A 21,357-nucleotide genomic window follows, 5' to 3' on the forward strand; every position below is an offset into this window, starting at 1 on the left:
CAGTAATAGTGACTGGGTCTGAAACAGAACTGCTGCAGAGAGCTGTCTCATATCGAGGCAGCGGCAACCTACAGAGGTGTGCTGATGATGGAGAATACCATCTTTAATTGGGTCAAGGGTTATAGAAACATAGAAAATAGGTGCAGGAGTAGGCCATTCGGCCCTTCGAGCCTGCAACGCCATTTATTATGATCATGGCTGATCATCCAACTCAGAACCCCGCCCCAGCCTTCCCTCCATACCCCCTGATCCCTTTAGCCACAAGGGCCATATCTAACTCCCTCTTAAATATAGCCAATGAACTGGCCTCAACTGTTTCCTGTGGCAGAGAATTCCACAGATTCACCACTCTCTGTGTGAAGAAGTTTTTCCTAATCTCGGTCCTAAAAGGCTTCCCCTCTATCCTCAAACTGTGACCCCTCGTTCTGGACTTCCCCAACATCGGGAACAATCTTCCTGCATCTAGCCTGTCCAATCCCTTTAGGATCTTATACGTTTCAATCAGATCCCCCCTCAATCTTCTAAATTCCAACGAGTACAAGCCCAGTTCATCCAGTCTTTCTTCATATGAAAGACCTGCCATCCCAGGAATCAATCTGGTGAACCTTCTTTGTACTCCCTCTATGGCAAGGATGTCTTTCCTCAGATTAGGGGACCAAAACTGCACACAATACTCCAGGTGTGGTCTCACCAAGGCCTTGTACAACTGCAGTAGTACCTCCCTGCTCCTGTACTCGAATCCTCTCACTATAAATGCCAGCATACCGTTCGCCTTTTTCACCGCCTGCTGTACCTGCATGCCCACTTTCAATGACTGGTGTATAATGACACCCAGGTCTCGTTGCACCTCCCCTTTTCCTAATCGGCCACCATTCAGATAATAACCTGTTTTCCTATTTTTGCCACCAAAGTGGATAACTTCACATTTATCCACATTAAATTGCATCTGCCATGAATTTGCCCACTCACCCAACCTATCCAAGTCACCCTGCATCCTCTTAGCATCCTCCTCACAGCTAACTAATGTTACCTAATTACTCATCTTGTGGTAGTTTTGGGCCCAGTGGCTGAGGAACTGCTGCAGGATCATTGGGACCTCTTCTGGGGCAGGTGGGACCTGTACGAGAGAGACGGGTTACACTTCCAACTACAAGGGGACCAATATCCTTTCAGGGAGGTTTGTTAGTGCTGTTGGGGAGGCTTTAAACTAGATTTGCGGGGGGATGGGAACCAGAGTGCCAGAGCTGACAGTGGGGCTGGGGTGAAAATAAATGATGTTAAAAGTTCAAGCAAAGCCACAAATAGAAAGGTTGTGAGTGGTGGTAAAAATCTTCTGAGGTGTATCTATTTCAATGCTAGGAGTATTGCGGGGAAGGCGGATGAGTTGAGGGCGTGGATTGACACGTGGAATTATGACGTTGTAGCAATTAGCGAAACTTGGCTACGGGAGGGGCAGGACTGGCAGCTTAATATTCCAGGGTTCCGATGTTTCAGATGTGATCGAGGCAGAGGAATGAAAGGTGGGGGAGTAGCATTGCTTGTCAGGGAAAATATTACAGCAGTGCTCAGGCCGGACAGATTAGAGGGCTTGTTTACTGAGTCCTTATGGGTGGAGCTGAGAAACAGGAAAGGTATGACCACATTAATGGGGTTGTATTATAATAGTCAGCGAGAATTGGAGGAGCAAATCTGCAGAGAGATAGCAGGCAACTGCAGGAAACATAAAGTTGTGGTGGTAGGGGATTTTAATTTTCCACATATTGATTGGGACTCCCATACTGTTAGGGGTCTAGATGGTTTAGAGTTTGTAAAATGTGTTCAGAAAAGTTTTCTAAATCAATATATAGAGGTACCAACTAGAGAGGATGCAATATTGGATCTCCTATTAGGAAATGAGTTAGGACAGGTGACGGAAGTGTGTGTAGGGGAGCACTTTGGTTCCAGTGATCATAACACCATTAGTTTCAACTTCATCATGGACAAGGATAGATCTGGTCCTAGGGTTGGGGTTCTGAACTGGAAGAAGGCCAAAATTGAAGAAATGAGAAAGGATCTAAAAAGCGTGGATTGGGACAGGTTGTTCTCTGGCAAGGATGTCATCGGTAAGTGGGAGGCCTTCAAAGGAGAAATTTTGAGAGTGCAGAGCTTGTATGTTCCTGTCAGGATTAAAGGCAAAGTGAATAGGAATAAGGAACCTTCGTTCTCAAGGGATATTGCAACTCTGATAAGGAACAGAGAGTTGTATGACATGTATAGGAAACAGGGAGTAAATCAGGTGCTTCAGGAGTATAAAAAGTGCAAGAAAATACTTAAGAAGGAAATAAGGAGGCTAAAAGAAGACATGAGGTTGCCTTGGCAGTCAAAGTGAAGGATAATCCAAAGAGCTTTTACAGGTATATTAAGAGCAAAAGGATTGTAAGGGATAAAATTGGTCCTCTTGAAGATCAGAGTGGTCAGCTATGTGCGGAATCAAAGGAAATGGGGGAGATCTTAAATAGGTTTTTTGCGTCTGTATTTACTAAGGAAACTGGCATGAAGTCTATGAAATTAAGGGAAACAAGTAGTGAGACCATGGAAACTGTACAGATTGAAAAGGAGCAGGTGCTTGCTGTCTTGAGGAAAATTAAAGTGGATAAATCCCTGGGACCTGACAGAGTGTTCCCTCGGACCTTGAAGGAGACTAGTTTTGAAATTGCGGGGGCCCTGGCAGAAATATTTAAAAAGTCGGTGTCTATGGGTGAGGTGCCGGAGGATTGGAGAGTGGCTCATGTTGTTCCATTGTTTAAAACAGGATCGAAAAGTAATCCGGGAAATTATAGGCCAGTAAGTTTGACGTCGGTAGTGGGTAAGTTATTGGAGGGAGTACTAAGAGACAGAATCTACAAAATTTGAATAGACAGGGACTTATTAGGGAGAGTCAACATGGCTTTGTGCGTGGTAGGTCATGTTTGACCAATCTATTGGAGTTTTTCAAGGAGATTACCAGGAAAGTGGATGAAGGGAAGGCAGTGGATGTTGTCTACATGGACTTCAGTAAGGCCTTTGACAAGGTCCCGCATGGAAGGTTAGTTAAGAAAATTCAGTCGCTAAGTATACATGGAGAGGTGGTAAATTGGATTAGACATTGGCTCAATGGAAGAAGCCAAAGAGTGGTAATAGAGGATTGCTTCTCAGAGTGGAGGCCTGTGACTAGTGGTGTGCCACAGGGATCAATGCTGGGTCCATTGTTATTTGTCATCTATATCAATGATCTGAATGATAATGTGGGAAATTGGATCAGCAAATTTGCTGAGGGTACAAAGATTGGAGGTGTAGTGGACAGTGAAGGTGGTTTTCAAAGCTTGCAGAGGGATTTGGACCAGCTGGAAAAATGGGCTGAAAAATGGCAGATGGAGTTTAATACAGACGGATGTGAGGTATTGCACTTTGGAAGGACAAACCAAGGTAGAACATGCAGAGAAGGTTTACAAGGATGTTGCCGGGACTTGAGAAACTCAGTTAGAGAGAAAGGTTGAATAGGTTAGGATTTTATTCCCTGGAGCGTAGAAGAATGAGGGGAGATTTAAAAGAGGTATATAAAATTATGATGGGTATAGATGGAGTGAATGCAAGCAGGCTTTTTCCACTGAGGCAAGGGGAGAAAAAAACCAGAGGACATGGGTTAAGGGTGAAGGGGGAAAAGTTTAAAGGGAACATTAGGGGAGGCTTCTTCACACAGAGAGTGGTGGGAGTGTGGAATGAGCTGCCAGATGAGGTGGTAAATGCGGGTTCTTTTTTAACATTTAAGAATAAATTGGACAGATACATGGATGGGAGGTGCATGGAGGGATATGGTCTGTGTGCAGGTCAGTGGGACTAGGCAGAAAATGGGTCGGCACAGCCAAGAAGGGCCAAAAGGCCTGTGTCTGTGCTGTAGTTTTTCTATTTAAGTTATTTAATCGGGAAATGGTGAATCCTATAATGAGGTATATGTGTTTATTGTGAGAACTGGCAGTAGAGTTTCAGATTGTGCGAAATGGAAGATAATTGAGTTAATTAGCTTTTGGTTGGTCTGGGGGAGGGGCTTAGCAGTTATAAGCCTCGGGTTACTAAGGCTTTGGGTTTTTTTGTGTTTAGACTGAGGGTGGCTGTTAACCAGACAGGTGACAATTGCAAGCTGTATACGTATTGTATTTTTTCCCCTAGTTTCTTTCTTGTTTTGATGCAGACGTCCAAGTTTTTGTTTTCCCACTATTTTTGTAAATAAAAGCACCTCAATCTATTTTTGCGACTCACGCCATCTTGTTATTTTTCTTAGGCAGTTGACCCACAGTTTTTGTGACACTGACCAACACCTTATAAAGCCTCAGCATTACATCCTTGCTTTTATATTCTGGTCCTTCTCGAATTGATTGCTAGTATTTCATTTGCCTTCCTTACCACCTTCTTAATCCACAAGTTAACCTTTGGGGAATCCTGCATGTGGACTCCCAAGAGGACTGGAGGGGTAACACTTCCTCTAAGGTTTTTTTTCCACTGTGTAGGCCAACCATACCTCTGAGCATGAAATTTTTACACAGCCTGAAAATTGTGTGGCACTTTTAAATTTTATTTTGCTCTAACAATTTTTATTTAAAATTACTTATCAGTATTGCTTATCAAAAAAAAATTAGAATACGGATTTTTTTTCCACATTAAACCACAACTCACAACACAAGTAAACGATGTCAGGCAGTCAAACCAACTGACAGGCACAATGGCAAAAGTAAAATGTTTTGACTAGATGGTGTCGGTGTTCAGCGGGCCGGCAGTTTTATTAGCAATGGGCTGCCGACTCCCATTCCGAGTTTATCATTACAATTTGTAAGTGTTGTAACTTGCCACGCTGACAATGTAAATCTCCAAAGCTCTAAAACTTTTCAAAATGAAGACCAGGGTACATTTATAATTTAGAAAAATTATGGATTACAGATAGCCCCCGCTATCTGAAAGTAGAGCGTCCCTATGAAACCTCTCGTAAGCCAAAATGGCGTAAAGCAAAGAAGCAATTACCATTATTTTACATGGGAAAAATTTTTGAGTGTTCCCAGACCCAAAAAAATAACCTACCAAATGACACATAAAACCTAAAATAGCACGAACATATAGTAAAAGCAGGAATGATATGATAAATACACAGCCTATATAAAGTATAAATAATGTATGTACAGTGTAGTTTCACTTACTGGAATGGGGAAGTCAGCCAGCACACTGATGATGGTGTGTTAGGCTAAGTCGTCGGAGGTTGGGGTGGTGGGAGGTACAGGACACTGGGGTGTCATCTCATCGTCGTCTGAATCCATCAGGGCAGGCGGGTCACTAATGCCTACACCTTCTTCTATGTCTGCCTGCCTCGATGTCGAAGGTCCGGGTTCATCATCTGCTGTGGCTGATGTGGAAGGCTTGAAAAACGACAGTATGCTTGACTGCTTAGCCTCACGCATTTTTCTATCATACAGTTCTTTGTAAGCACTCAAACCATCCTGCAAATACACCCTAAACCTACGTACCCTTTCAAAATTAAAGTCATTGTTGTCAATTGTAGCGAAAATCTCACACAGATGCTTCACGTTCAGTTCCTGGACGACTTCACTTTTGCTATTTCATTCTGTTTTGATTCGTATCCTTTCCTCTTGCAATTGCATCAGCTCTTCATCTGTCAGGTCTTGGGATGCCAAAACCTCCAACATCATCTTCGTCAACTTCCACAAACCCAGCCTCCTTAGCCAAAGTCTCTATTGCCATATTTATTGTTGATGGTTTGAAGCCTTTAAACTCGTTCACTGCTTTGGGACACAGTTTCCTCCAAACGCCATTTCTCATTGAGACTGTTAGCCTATCGAGAGCATCTCCACTGTTGGCGATTGCCAGTTTTATATTGTATTCTTTCCAGATCTCTCACAAAGATGCTTCGGAGTCGCCCTCTCTGTCAATGGTACTTATAATAAAGCGCATCACATTTTGCGTATAATAAGCCTTAATTGTGGCTATTAGGCCTTGGTCACACGGCTGCAGCAACGATGTCGTATTCGGCGGTAAGAACGCAACATGAATGTTATCGCCATACTCGGTAATGCCAGGCGGATCAGCAGCACAATTATCCACAATCACAAGACACCTATTATCGAGGTTATTTTCTCTACAGTATTTTTCAACAAAAGGACTAACCTATCTACTTATGTACTCAGAAAAAAAATCACTTGTGTATTCCAACCTCTTGGATGTGAACGGAACACAAAGGGAAGTGTTTTCTTATCAACGCCTTTAAGTGCCTTCAGATTTTCTGAACGGTACACTAGTAGAGGCTTAAGGACAGCATCACCAGTGGCGTTAATAATAGGCATTGGGGTGAACCTGTCCTTCACTGCCTTGTGTCCCTTAGCCTGCTTTTCTTCTATCAAAATAAATGTCTTGCTCGGCAATTTTTTCCAATAAATTGCAGTTTCATCAGTTAAACACTTGCTTATACGAATAACTACCTTCTGTAATTATTTTCTTCAGTTCTGCTGGGAACCTTTCAGCAGCTTCAGTATCAGCCGAAGCACTCTCTCCGGTAAATGTTAAACTATGAAGCTGCCCTCGCCTCAGAAACCGATCAAACCACCCGTGACTACCTTTAAATTCCACTTTCGCAACACTTTCATCACCATCGGCCAGCACGCCACGCATCAATCCACTCAAGCAATAGACTTTCCATTTTATCCATTACTGGATGCCGACTAAGAGAGACCACTTTGCTACGAGCAGAACCAACAGTAACCTCGGCGGCTTTCAAAATTCTTTCTCTCTGCGTGTAAATAGTGCGAATGGTGGACGCAGGCAAGTTCAATGCACGCACAATGTCTTTACTTCGTTCACCACGATCGAAACGCTTAATTATGTCCAGTTTTACACTAAGCGTAACACCCTTACGAGCTCTCTTAGGCTTTTCTGATACCTCAGGACACATCTTGCTAACGGATGCACAAGATAAATCGTGGTAAAGCACAGATGCTCACAGATACGGTTCGAAGCTATGACGGCTTGGTGCTGGGTGTAGTTCCCAGGGAAGGAGCTTGGCAGCGCCACTCTCGCTGCTTCTATACAGTGACGGCTCACCGCAAAACAAACGCTGAACGCTATTTTCGCTTTTTGCCTTATTTCGTAAAAGTGAAAATCCTCTTGGGATTTCCTTTGGTTAGCGAAAACAGATACTAACGTAGTCTTTCGTAAAAGCTAAGTGGCATAAAGCAAACTTTCGAAAAGCGGGGGATACCTGTATATTCATTAGCACAATTACAGAGTACTTCACAATTATTCAGTACTAACATAGATTTCAAAATTATATTAGCATAATTTCAAAATTATATTAACATTATACAAAAGAAGATTCCAGTTACGCGCAACAAAGGCTATACACGCGGGAGCACGTCAGTTACAGAAAGGAGGCGGCCAGAGGTTTAGGCGGGAGCTGTGAGTAAGCCTCCAACCCACACAATGCATTCTATATCAGACCCACCCCGCACCCCTGCACCCTTCCCCACCCTCATCCCCGATTCCATGATCCCTCCCTCCCTCCTGTTCCAAGGGCTTCTCCCCGTTTCCGTGACACACTTCCCTCACTACACATTCCACGTCTTGGCTTCATCACCAGAGCCTCGGGAGAGATGGCCCCCCACCTCCCCGCGGCAGTCCCGTCAGCCTCAGCGGCTCGGCATTCACTCGTCCCCCTCCAGCTTCACCTGGACGCAGGGCGGCCCCCCTTCGGCCTGGGAGGGCAGCGGCAGCGGGAAGTTCAAAGGAAGGGGCAGGGAGGGCAGGCGGTCGGAGGGGGGTCCCACCAATCGGTTGGGGCGCAGGCCGTGCCGGGAGCTAGCGTCCAGCCGCCGGCAGAGGTCGGTGAGCTGGGGCGAGCGGAAGCGGGGGCTGCGGGCGACCCAGACGCCCGGCTCCAGCGGGCTGTCCTCCTCATCCGACATCAGCTCCTCGCTGGCCCCCTCCCACAGCCGTTGGTCCTCCAGGCTGAACAGGCGCACCATGGCCGCCCGAGAGGCGAAGAGCTGCGGGGGAGCGGGGTGGAAAAGAGAGAGAGAGAGAGAGGAGTCAGGAGGCCAACAATCCTCACCCCTTCCCGTTTCCTTCGGACGGGACCCCTCCCCTGCCATTCATTTCTGACAGGTCCCAACCCTCACGGGACCCCTGAACTCGGCGTTCACTCCCCTCCCCTTCAACTCCCAACGGGACCCCTCCCCTGCCTCTCGCTCCCGATGGGACCCCTCCCCTCCCCTTCAACTCCCAACGGGACCCCTCCCCTGCCGTTCACACCCGATGTGACCCCTCCCCTGCCTCTCGCTCCCGATGGGACCCCTCCCCTCCCCTTCAACTCCCAACGGGACCCCTCCCCTGCCATTCATTTCTGACAGGTCCCAACCCTCACGGGACCCCTGAACTCGGCGTTCACTCCCCTCCTCTTCAACTCCCAATGGGAACCCTCCCCTGCCGCTCGCTCCCGACGGGACCCCTCCCCTGCCGCTCGCTCCCGACGGGACCCCTCCCCTGCCACTCGCTCCCAATGGGACCCCTCCCCTCCCCTTCAACTCCCAATGGGACCCCTCCTCTGCCGCTCGCTCCCCGAGCCCGTACCCCGGACAGGACGGGACCCCTCCCCTGCCGCTCGCTCCCGACGAGACCCCTCTCCTCCCCTTCAACTCCCGACGGGACCCCTCCCCTGCCGTTCACTCCCGATGGGACCCCTCCCCTGCCGCTCGCTCCCGATGGGACCCCTCCCCTGCCGCTCGCTCCCCGAGCCCATACCCCGGACGGGACGGGACGGGACCTCTACCCTGCCGCTCGCTCCCAATGGGACCCCTCCCCTGCCACTCGCTCCCCGAGCCCATACCCCGGACGGGACGGGACCTCTCCCCTGCCGCTCGCTCCCAATGGGACCACTCCCCTGCCGCTCGCTCCCGACGGGACCCCTCTCCTCCCCTTCAACTCCCAACGGGACCCCTCCCCTGCCGTTCACTCCAGACGGGACCCCTCCCCTGCCGTTCACACCCAATGGGACCCCTCCCCTGCCACTCGCTCCCCGAGCCCGTAGCCCGGACGGGACGGGACCCCTCCCCTGCCGCTCGCTCCCGACGGGACCCCTCCCCTGCAGTTCGCTGCCGACGGGACCCCTCCCCTGCCGTTCACACCCAATGGGACCCCTCCCCTGCCGTTCGCTCCCGACGGGACCCCTCCCCTGCCGTTCACACCCAATGGGACCCCTCCCCTGCCGTTCGCTCCCGACGGGACCCCTCCCCTGCCGTTCACACCCAATGGGACCCCTCCCCTGCCGCTCGCTCCCGACGGGACCCCTCCCCTGCCGCTCAGTCCCAATGGGACCCCTCCCCTGCCGCTCGCTCCCGACGGGACCCCTCCCCAGCCGCTCGCTCCCGACGGGACCCCTCCCCTGCCGCTCGCTCCCCGAGCCCGCAGCCCGGACGGGACGGGACCCCTCCCCTGCCGCTCGCTCCCAATGGGACCCCTCCCCTGCCGCTCGCTCCCGACGGGACCCCTCCCCTGCCACTCGCTCCCGACGGGACCCCTCCCCTGCCGCTCGCTCCCGACGGGACCCCTCCCCTGCCGCTCGCTCCCGATGGGACCCCTCCCCTGCCGCTCGCTCCCCGAGCCCGCAGCCCGATCGGGACGGGACCACTCCCCTGCCACTCGCTCCCGACGGGTCCCCTCCCCTGCCGCTCGCTCCCAATGGGACCCCTCCCCTGCCGCTCGCTCCCCGAGCCCGCAGCCCGGACGGGACGGGACGCCACCGCTGACCCCGGGAACTCACCCGGTACCTGCGGCTCCGCAGCTTCTTCTCCTCGCGCTCCTTCAGGCTTCTGTGGGGGTTCATGGCGTTGCGGTACTCTCGTCTCTTGGTGAGGAAGTAGGCGACGCAGGCTCCTGGTGGGACCCGAAAGATGGTCAGGCCATCGCCCAGCACCTCTGCCTCCCGCACCCTCCTCCCGTCTGATACGTCCCGTCCCTCGGGGCCAAGCGACGCGAAACCGGGCCCTTCGGCACAGCTGGATCTCGCGACCACGGGGGTGACGGGGGACGGGGGGACGGCGAGCACACACCGACAGAGAGCTCGGAGCGATGGGAAGGCAGAGATATTGCGGATCGGGCCTGAGACTGGGGAACGGAGAGGGGGGTTTCTGATGAGGACGGTGGGGGGTAGAGGCGTGGCGGGTGAGATGGGGGACAGAGGGAGGGCTGAGTCGGGGCGGGAGGGGGAGATGCAGAAGGGAGGGGGAAGGGATGCTCAGTGTGGGTGGGTGGCACCGAGGCTGTGGGGAAAGCGGCCTCCCTGTCGACGCTGGGGTCGCCCCGGGCTGCCTACCTTTCAGCTCCTTGTCAGTGTAGGGGTGGGGGTGGGAGCTGGCCGACAGCTGCCGTTTCAACCTCTCCAGCAGGAACTTCACCACCCCCATGTTCCAGGCCGACTTGATGCTGCGTCGGAGGAAGTGCGGGGAGGGGTGGGTCAGTCACGTCGTAGGGAGGGAGATAGAGAGGGTGGGGAAACAGGTCCCACCACTCTGTTACCCTGATCGCCACTCCATCCCCTCTCCCTTCCCGTCTCTCCCCCAATCCACACAGCCCCTTCACCCAGCTCTCCCCACTCTTCCCCCTCTCCCCAATATCCCCCACCTCCTACACCTTTCCCCAATTTCCCCGACCCCCACACCTTCCAATATCCCCCACCCCTACACCTTTCCCCAATTTCCCCCACCCCCTACACCTTCCCCAATATCCCCCACCCTACACCTTTCCTCAATATCCCCCACCCCCTACACCTTCCCCCAATATCCCCCACCCCTACATCTTCCCCAATTTCCCCCACCCCCACCCCTATACCTTCCCCCAATTTCCCCTATCCCCACACCTTCCCCCAATTCCCCCCACCCCCACACCTTTCCCTCCCCCACCTTAGCCTCTCCCCCATCCTGTTGTCCCTTCCCCAGTGGCGCAGACTCACCTCTCTGCCCCGTTGAACCTCCTGTCATTGGACACGTGGTTGTGGACACTGTGAACCATCTTCTGCAGGATGGTGGGGGGTGGGGGGGGAGAGACCTCATGAGTGATCGAGAGCTGGTATTACAACCCCATATCCTCCCTCCACAGCCCGTCACTCTCCTCTCCTCCTCCCCCTCCCACCCCCACCAACCACGAAGCACCTCTCACCAATCCTCTCTCCACCACTGCCTCCACCTCAGTCACCTCCCCTACACCCCCTGCTTCCATCCATCCCTCCCCCTCCCTCCACCTCAGTCACCTCCCCTACACCCCTTCCTTCCATCCTTCCCCCTCCCTCCACCTCAGTCTCCTCGCCTACACCCCCTGCTTCCATCCATCCCTCCCCCTCCCTCCACCTCAGTCACCTCCCCTACACCCCCTCCTTCCATCCTTCCCCCTCCCTCCACCTCAGTCTCCTCGCCTACACCCCCTGCTTCCATCCATCCCTCCCCCTCCCTCCACCTCAGTCACCTCCCCTACACCCCCTGCTTCCATCCATCCCTCCCCCTCCCTCCACCTCAGTCACCTCCCCTACACCCCCTGCTTCCATCCATCCCTCCCCCTCCCTCCACCTCAGTCACCTCCCCTACACCCCCTGCTTCCATCCATCCCTCCCCCTCCCTCCACCTCAGTCACCTCCCCTACACCCCTTCCATCCATCCTTCCCCCTCCCTCCACCTCAGTCACCTCCCCTACACCCCCTGCTTCCATCCATCCCTCCCCCTCCCTCCACCTCAGTCACCTCCCCTACACCCCTTCCATCCATCCCTCCCCCTCCCTCCACCTCAGTCACCTCCCCTACACCCCCTGCTTCCATCCATCCCTCCCCCTCCCTCCACCTCAGTCACCTCCCCTACACCCCTTCCTTCCATCCTTCCCCCTCCCTCCACCTCAGTCACCTCCCCTACACCCCTTCCTTCCATCCATCCATCCCTCCACCTCAGTCTCCTCCCCTACACCCCCTCCTTCCATCCTTCCCCCTCCCTCCACCTCAGTCACCTCCCCTACACCCCCTGCTTCCATCCATCCCTCTCCCTCCCTCCACCTCAGTCACCTCCCCTACACCCCCTGCTTCCATCCATCCCTCCCCCTCCCTCCACCTCAGTCACCTCCCCTACACCCCCTCCTTCCATCCTTCCCCCTCCCTCCACCTCAGTCTCCTCGCCTACACCCCCTGCTTCCATCCATCCCTCCCCCTCCCTCCACCTCAGTCACCTCCCCTACACCCCCTGCTTCCATCCATCCCTCCCCCTCCCTCCACCTCAGTCACCTCCCCTACACCCCCTGCTTCCATCCATCCCTCCCCCTCCCTCCACCTCAGTCACCTCCCCTACACCCCCGCTTCCATCCATCCCTTCTCACCTCCCCTACACCCCCTGCTTCCATCCATCCCTCCCCCTCCCTCCACCTCAGTCACCTCCCCTACACCCCCTGCTTCCATCCATCCCTCCCCCTCCCTCCACCTCAGTCACCTCCCCTACACCCCTTCCTTCCATCCATCCATCCCTCCACCTCAGTCTCCTCCCCTACACCCCCTCCTTCCATCCTTCCCCCTCCCTCCACCTCAGTCACCTCCCCTACACCCCCGCTTCCATCCATCCCTCCCCCTCCCTCCACCTCAGTCACCTCCCCTACACCCCCTGCTTCCATCCATCCCTCCCCCTCCCTCCACCTCAGTCACCTCCCCTACACCCCCTGCTTCCATCCATCCCTCCCCCTCCCTCCACCTCAGTCACCTCCCCTACACCCCCTGCTTCCATCCATCCCTCTCCCTCCCTCCACCTCAGTCACCTCCCCTACACCCCTTCCTTCCATCCTTCCCCCTCCCTCCACAGTCACCTCCCCTACACCCCTTCCTTCCATCCATCCATCCCTCCACCTCAGTCTCCTCCCCTACACCCCCTCCTTCCATCCTTCCCCCTCCCTCCACCTCAGTCACCTCCCCTACACCCCTTCCTTCCATCCTTCCCCCTCCCTCCACCTCAGTCACCTCCCCTACACCCCTTCCTTCCAACCATCCATCCCTCCACCTCAGTCTCCTCCCCTACACCCCTTCCTTCCATCCTTCCCCCTCCCTCCACCTCAGTCACCTCCCCTACACCCCTTCCTTCCAACCATCCATCCCTCCACCTCCCTCCACCTCAGTCACCTCCCCTACACCCCCTGCTTCCATCCATCCCTCCCCCTCCCTCCACCTCAGTCACCTCCCCTACACCCCCTGCTTCCATCCATCCCTCCCCCTCCCTCCACCTCAGTCACCTCCCCTACACCCCCTGCTTCCATCCATCCCTCCCCCTCCCTCCACCTCAGTCACCTCCCCTACACCCCCTGCTTCCATCCATCCCTCCCCCTCCCTCCACCTCAGTCACCTCCCCTACACCCCTTCCTTCCATCCTTCCCCCTCCCTCCACCTCAGTCACCTCCCCTACACCCCTTCCTTCCATCCATCCATCCCTCCACCTCAGTCTCCTCCCCTACACCCCCTCCTTCCATCCTTCCCCCTCCCTCCACCTCAGTCACCTCCCCTACACCCCCGCTTCCATCCATCCCTCCCCCTCCCTCCACCTCAGTCACCTCCCCTACACCCCCTGCTTCCATCCATCCCTCCCCCTCCCTCCACCTCAGTCACCTCTCCTACACCCCCTGCTTCCATCCATCCCTCTCCCTCCCTCCACCTCAGTCACCTCCCTACACCCCTTCCTTCCATCCTTCCCCCTCCCTCCACCTCAGTCACCTCCCCTACACCCCTTCCTTCCATCCATCCATCCCTCCACCTCAGTCTCCTCCCCTACACCCGCTGCTTCCATCCATCCCTCCCCCTCCCTCCACCTCAGTCACCTCCCCTACAACCCTGCTTCCATCCATCCCCCTCCCTCCACCTCAGTCACCTCCCCTACACCCCCTGCTTCCATCCATCCCTCCCCCTCCCTCCACCTCAGTCACCTCCCCTACACCCCCTGCTTCCATCCATCCCTCTCCCTCCCTCCACCTCAGTCACCTCCCCCACACCCCTTCCTTCCATCCTTCCCCCTCCCTCCACCTCAGTCACCTCCCCTACACCCCTTCCTTCCATCCTTCCCCCTCCCTCCACCTCAGTCACCTCCCCTACACCCCTTCCTTCCATCCATCCATCCCTCCACCTCAGTCTCCTCCCCTACACCCCCTCCTTCCATCCTTCCCCCTCCCTCCACCTCAGTCACCTCCCCTACACCCCCTGCTTCCATCCATCCATCCCTCCACCTCAGTCACCTCCCCTACACCCGCTGCTTCCATCCATCCCTCCCCCTCCCTCCACCTCAGTCACCTCCCCTACAGCCCCGCTTCCATCCATCCACCTCAGTCACCTCCCCTACACCCCTTCCTTCCATCCATCCATCCCTCCACCTCAGTCTCCTCCCCTACACCCCCTCCTTCCATCCTTCCCCCTCCCTCCACCTCAGTCACCTCCCCTACACCCCTTCCTTCCATCCATCCATCCCTCCACCTCAGTCTCCTCCCCTACACCCGCTGCTTCCATCCATCCCTCCCCCTCCCTCCACCTCAGTCACCTCCCCTACACCCCTTCCTTCCATCCATCCCTCCACCTCAGTCTCCTCCCCTACACCCCCTCCTTCCATCCTTCCCCCTCCCTCCACCTCAGTCACCTCCCCTACACCCCTTCCTTCCATCCTTCCCCCTCCCTCCACCTCAGTCACCTCCCCTACACCCCTTCCTTCCATCCATCCCTCCACCTCAGTCTCCTCCCCTACACCCCCTCCTTCCATCCTTCCCCCTCCCTCCACCTCAGTCACCTCCCCTACACCCCTTCCTTCCATCCATCCATCCCTCCACCTCAGTCTCCTCCCCTACACCCGCTGCTTCCATCCATCCCTCCCCCTCCCTCCACCTCAGTCACCTCCCCTACACCCCCTGCTTCCATCCATCCATCCCTCCACCTCAGTCACCTCCCCTACACCTGCTGCTTCCATCCATCCCTCCCCCTCCCTCCACCTCAGTCACCTCCCCTACAGCCCCGCTTCCATCCATCCACCTCAGTCACCTCCCCTACACCCCTTCCTTCCATCCATCCATCCCTCCACCTCAGTCTCCTCCCCTACACCCCCTCCTTCCATCCTTCCCCCTCCCTCCACCTCAGTCACCTCCCCTACACCCCTTCCTTCCATCCATCCATCCCTCCACCTCACTCTCCTCCCCTACACCCGCTGCTTCCATCCATCCTTCCCCCTCCCTCCACCTCAGTCACCTCCCCTACACCCCTTCCTTCCATCCATCCATCCCTCCACCTCAGTCTCCTCCCCTACACCCCCTCCTTCCATCCTTCCCCCTCCCTCCACCTCAGTCACCTCCCCTACACCCCTTCCTTCCATCCTTCCCCCTCCCTCCACCTCAGTCACCTCCCCTACACCCCTTCCTTCCATCCATCCCTCCACCTCAGTCTCCTCCCCAACACCCCCTCCTTCCATCCTTCCCCCTCCCTCCACCTCAGTCACCTCCCCTACACCCCTTCCTTCCATCCATCCATCCCTCCACCTCAGTCTCCTCCCCTACACCCGCTGCTTCCATCCATCCCTCCCCCTCCCTCCACCTCAGTCACCTCCCCTACACCCCCTGCTTCCATCCATCCCTCCCCCTCCCTCCACCTCAGTCACCTCCCCTACACCCCCTGCTTCCATCCATCCCTCTCCCTCCCTCCACCTCAGTCACCTCCCCTACACCCCTTCCTTCCATCCTTCCCCCTCCCTCCACCTCAGTCACCTCCCCTACACCCACTGCTTCCATCCATCCCTCCCCCTCCCTCCACCTCAGTCACCTCCCCTACACCCCTTCCTTCCATCCATCCATCCCTCCACCTCACTCTCCTCCCCTACACCCGCTGCTTCCATCCATCCACCTCAGTCACCTCCCCTACACCCCTTCCTTCCATCCATCCATCCCTCCACCTCAGTCTCCTCCCCTACACCCCCTCCTTCCATCCTTCCCCCTCCCTCCACCTCAGTCACCTCCCCTACACCCCTTCCTTCCATCCATCCATCCCTCCACCTCACTCTCCTCCCCTACACCCGCTGCTTCCATCCATCCCTCCCCCACCCTCCACCTCAGTCACCTCCCCTACAGCCCCGCTTCCATCCATCCACCTCAGTCATCTCCCCTACACCCCTTCCTTCCATCCATCCATCCCTCCACCTCAGTCTCCTCCCCTACACCCCCTCCTTCCATCCTTCCCCCTCCCTCCACCTCAGTCACCTCCCCTACACCCCTTCCTTCCATCCATCCCTCCACCTCAGTCTCCTCCCCTACACCCGCTGCTTCCATCCATCCTTCCCCCTCCCTCCACCTCAGTCACCTCCCCTACACCCCTTCCTTCCATCCATCCATCCCTCCACCTCAGTCTCCCTCCTACACCCCCTGCTTCCATCCATCCCTCCCCCTCCCTCCACCTCAGTCATCCTCCCCTACACCCCCTGCTTCCATCCATCCACCTCAGTCACCTCCCCTACACCCCCTGCTTCCATCCATCCCTCCCCCTCCCTCCACCTCAGTCACCTCCCCTACACCCCTTCCTTCCATCCATCCATCCCTCCACCTCAGTCTCCTCCCCTACACCCCCTCCTTCCATCCATCCATCCCTCCACCTCAGTCTCCTCCCCTACACCCCCTGCTTCCATCCATCCATCTCAGTCACCTCCCCTACACCCCCTCCTTCCATCCTTCCCCCTCCCTCCACCTCAGTCACCTCCCCTACACCCCTTCCTTCCATCCATCCATCCCTCCACCTCAGTCTCCTCCCCTACACCCCCTGCTTCCATCCATCCACCTCAGTCACCTCCCCTACACCCCCTGCTTCCATCCATCCCCCTCCCTCCACTTCAGTCACCTCCCCTACACCCCCTGCTTCCATCCATCCCTCCCCCTCCCTCCACCTCAGTCATCCTCCCCTACATCCCCTCCTTCCATCCATCCCTCTCCCTCCTTCAGTCACCTCCCTTACACCCCCTCCTTCCATCCCTTCCTCCCCCCCTCCACCTCAGTCACCTCCCCTACACCCCCTGCTTCCTTCCATCCCTCCCCCTCCCTCCACCTCAGTCACCTCCCCTACACCCTCTCCTTCCATCCAGCACCTACCCTTCCCTCCTCATTGACCCAGCTACACTCCCCAGCCTCCTCCCCATACCCCTCCACTTCATTTCCCCTCACTATCTCCTCTCTCATCTCCATACTACTCCTCACTCCCCCTCCGTCCACCTTCCTGGATGGCATCCTCCCCCTTTCCCCACCCCACCCCACCCCTCCCCTCCCCTCCCCCATACCCCATCCCCTTTCCTCTCCTCCTGCAACCCTCGCAAACACCCGTCCACATGCCCCGACACTCACCGACAGCACCACGTCACGTTTGCGCCGGCTGCTCCTCGCTCCATTGCGCCGCGTCGCCGCGCCGGGGCCAGGCTCGGAGCCCATGGGGCGGGAGCTCCCTAGACCCCCAGCTGTCAGCAGTAAGGCAGGCCCACTCGCATCCTCCGAGGCTGGACCCACGTCCGGCTCCTTCTGGCCTTCCGGCCCCAGGGCAGGGGGGCACAGACCGACTGGGACGGGGGGCGGGGGCGAGGGCGAGGGAGAGACCCTCACCACCCTGCAAGGCCCCGGGCCCCAGTGCTCACACACCTGTCCGGGAGACACAGGTCACCATCAAATGGTCACTTTATAGAGGTGGGCGTGTGTGTGTGTGTGTGTGTGGGGGGGGGAGAGAGAGAGAGAGAGAGAGAGAGAAATGTAGTGTGTGCGTCAGAGAGAGGGAGAGATGTACTGTGTGTATGAGAGACAGGGAGAGAGATATGTACTTGTGTGTGAGAAAGAGGGAGAGACATCTGCACTCTGTGTGTCAATACATATTAGATATTTGCACTGTTTTTGTGTGTCCCGGCGAGTGTCAGTGAGACACTGTGTGTGACAGACAGTGAGGGGTGAGAGAATGCATAATTGTGTCTGTCTCCCTGTCTGTACATGAGAGAATATTTGTGTGTTTGTGAGAGATGCTCTGCTTGCGTGTGTGTGTGTGCACTCACATGAGTGAAACCACGTCTGTGAGACAGACTAAGACAAGTCACTGGGGTGGTTGCGGAGACTGAGACAACTGTGGCGTTTGTGAGGCTCTGAGACGTGAATATGCAGGGATTCGAGAGATATTGATCACCTTCGGGGAAAAGCACTTAGCTTAAATCAATATTGTATTCAGCACGGACATCGTGTGAGGAGTACAAGGGTAGGACCCACACTGTGAACGCTGGGGGTGTCGAAAGACAGAGGGACCTCGGTGTACAAGGGTAGGGGACATACTGTGAATGGTGGGGAGTGTCGTGGGACAGTGGTGACTTACCTCATTTTCCACTTTTGGCTGCTCCTGCCCAGTGGGGTCCTGTATCACAGGCTGTTCCTGCTCGACGTCGGGGGAGAGGCCCTGTGGTGGGGAGGTAGCAAGCCGCTGTTGGCCAGTCGCCCACCCTGAGAGGAACCTCACCTCCCTCTCCAGCCCCCTCAGGAGCTGCCGGTTGTCACGGGCCACTGCTAATGCCTCCTGGGCTGTGGCGGAGAGTGACTGGAGCCGCTGGTAGATGAGGTGGAGGAGGTCAACCGTGGCAGGGGTCCCCTCTGTCCCCCCTCCCCTTGCTCCTGGCCCTGCCTGCCCCTGACCAGGGGATGTGAGGAGGATGGTGGCACTGAAAGACATTGTCGCCAGGGAGGGAGGTTGGGGCATAGAGGGGTGGGGGGTGGCTTCTGTTCACCCACAGGGTCCTCAGGCTCCGTCCGATGAGGTCAGGTCTATCATCCAATCGGTCCTGCAGGAGGTGTGAGGTTAGACCTTGTACTCCACATCCACAACTTTAATTCTCCCCCCACCCATCCAGCCCAGGCTGCGAGGGGACACTCCTTACAGCTAGAGTTAGCCCTTGCATTCCACATCCACTACCTTACCTCTCCCCCAATATCCAGCCCAGGCTGCGAGGGGGCACTCCTTACAGCTAGAGTTAGCCCTTGCATTCCACATCCACTACCTTACCTCTCCCCCACCCATCCAGCCCAGGCTGCGAGGGGGCACTCCTTAGCTGGAGTTAGCCCTTGCATTCCACATCCACCACATTACCGTCCTCCTTAGCCCCTCCCTTGACCTATCTGTGGCCTGCGCCATGACGTCACTTCTCCCCATCTCTTTCAGATCCCCCTTACCTGACGTCACACACCAGCCCCTCTCTCCCTGAAGCCACCCCATCCCAGTCCCTTCCTCGCCATCCTTATTCCCTCAGCCCCTCCCGATCCCAACCTTAAGGTTCTCTCCCATGACGTCACTCCCTTGCCTGACGTCACAGTGCCCGCGCCTTTTCGTCCCGCCTCCATCTGACGTCACTGGGAAGACCCCGCCCCCGACGCGTGCCCTGGTTTGTACGTCGCCGCCGCTGAGACCCGATGATGGACGTGCCGCAACTGACGCCCCGCCCCCTCACCCCACAGCGTTCCCGAAGCTTCTGGAAGGCGGCGGTGCACTCGTGAACGGCGTCCCGGCGAAAGCACCCTCCAACCGCCGCCGGCCCGAACCGGGCGCCGCCACTCACCTGCCTCCGCTTCCCGTGTACCCGGCGGCTGCGGCTCCGTGTGCACCACGCCCGTGTACACCAACAGTTTGACCCATTCCGCTGATCTCATAAGCTGCCACGGCCACCCCTCTGATTGGCTGCGGCACCCATCCCTTAGACTGGCACCGCTCGGCGATTTGCCACCGGACCCGCCTTTCGCCTGTACACGGCCAATCCTGTCTTCCGGTTGGCTGAGTTTCCCAGCGCCGGTCCCGCCTCCTTTGTGTGCCGTCAGAGATCGGGTACACAAACCGGCGGTCCCACCTACCGCCTGACAGCGATTGGCTGGACTGGACGTCAATCACCCGATGGGTCCAATCAAGCTTAGAAACGGTAACTAGTATCTCCAGCCGCTAAGTGCTAACATTAGTCGTGGTAAGTCGAGCCCAGCCACGCTCCCTCCATGCAGAGTCTGTCAAAGTGCAGCAGGCAATGTTTGCCAAGGCTCTCTACACCGGCCGGCTATTATGGCGTCCCCTCCCAACCCGGTAACACGTCTGTGGGTCTGATTGTCGCGATCGATCGCCGCTCCTGTCGCTCATTACCGGAGGGGAGCGGGCAACTCTCACTGGGTGCTAACACCGATCCATAAAGAAGTGTCCCCCAACCCTCCAACCCAAGAATGAAGAAGAGCAGACGCTTGGCTCCTCCAACCGGACGGGAGTGGTCAGTCGGAGGCTAAGTCTCCATTTGGAGGTTTGGAGGGGAACCCACAGGACATTCTACAGTTGGGCAACTTGCAAACCGGATCAAGAAAGGATTGCCAAGTCAAGGAAGGTTTTGATTACATAGTACAAAGAGATACTGTAGATACCCTCACAACAAACTTTCCATGTATGTTCACAGAATAAGAGATGGTCACTGGCTTCAGAAACAGGGGTGGTGAACATGCTCCTGTCTTCATTTCCAGTGCTTAAGGTGAGAAGATTGAGATTGAAGTTCTTAGGAGTGAGCATCACAAAATGCCAGAGGAACTCAGCAGGCCAGCCAGCACCAATGCAACAGTTGACGAAGGGTCTCAGCCTGACAGTCTACTCTTCTCCATTGATGTACTTGGCTGGCCAGCCAAGTTCCTCCAGCGTTTCGTGTTGCTTGGATTTCCAGTACCTGCAGATTTATACTTCATTGTGATTTTCCCATGTTTGTGACCCCCAGCAGCATGTAGGCATCAATGCCTCGACTTTCTCACAGATAAAGAAATTCAGCACGACCCTTTCGACACTCACCATTTTCTACCAGTACACCACAGAAAGCAACCCACTCGAATGTATCACGGCTTAGTAAAGCAACTGCTCTGCCTGTGAACGGCAGAATTGTGGACATGAGAGAAACCAACCTCCCCCTTCATGGACTGTTTACATTTCTCACTACCTCAATAAATTTGATTATAAAATCAAATAAACCAACCACCCCAGGCATTCTCTCCTCCCAGCCCTCCTCCTGTCCAGGATATACCACCAGGCTTAGGGGCAGGTTCTACCCTGCCAGTGGCAAGACTACTGAACGGTTCCCTAAAATGATAAGATGCACTCTGACATCACAATCTACCCCGTAATGACCTTGCACCTTATTGTTTCCCCTTGTACTGCCTCAATTCACCATTGAAATGCAACGATCTGTATGGACTGTATCCACAAGAGGACCACAATCTTGCCTGCCTCAGTGACCCGGACAGCTA

General features: G+C 55.7%; 1 protein-coding gene across 1 annotated transcript; it reads right to left on the minus strand.

The window, feature by feature from the left end:
- Window positions 1-4,567: 4,567 nt before the first annotated feature.
- LOC134353248 (uncharacterized protein C14orf93-like) lies at window positions 4,568-19,849 on the minus strand. Its single transcript, XM_063061280.1, has 7 exons — window positions 19,659-19,849; window positions 18,428-18,887; window positions 17,428-17,715; window positions 11,018-11,079; window positions 10,382-10,491; window positions 9,830-9,942; window positions 4,568-8,057 (listed from the first exon to the last, which is right to left on the minus strand). The coding sequence occupies exons 2-7, from the start codon at window positions 18,803-18,805 to the stop codon at window positions 7,716-7,718; spliced, it is 1,293 nt and encodes a 430-aa protein (XP_062917350.1). The 5' UTR covers window positions 18,806-18,887; window positions 19,659-19,849; the 3' UTR covers window positions 4,568-7,715.
- Between the last annotated feature and the right edge of the window lie 1,508 nt (window positions 19,850-21,357).

The sequence above is a fragment of the Mobula hypostoma genome, chromosome 10, assembly GCF_963921235.1.
Source record: "Mobula hypostoma chromosome 10, sMobHyp1.1, whole genome shotgun sequence".
NCBI classification, from domain to species: Eukaryota; Metazoa; Chordata; class Chondrichthyes; order Myliobatiformes; family Myliobatidae; genus Mobula; species Mobula hypostoma.

Coding starts and splice junctions, on each gene's coding strand:
- LOC134353248 (XM_063061280.1), bottom strand. CDS start 18,805: ATGCCCCAACCTCCCTCCCTGGCGACAATGTCTTTCAGTGCCACCATC. Junction 17,716..18,427: donor AGCCAAAAGTGGAAAATGAG/GTAAGTCACCAC, acceptor TCTCCCGGACAG/GTGTGTGAGCACTGGGGCCC. Junction 11,080..17,427: donor AACGTGACGTGGTGCTGTCG/GTGAGTGTCGGG, acceptor ACCATCCTGCAG/AAGATGGTTCACAGTGTCCA.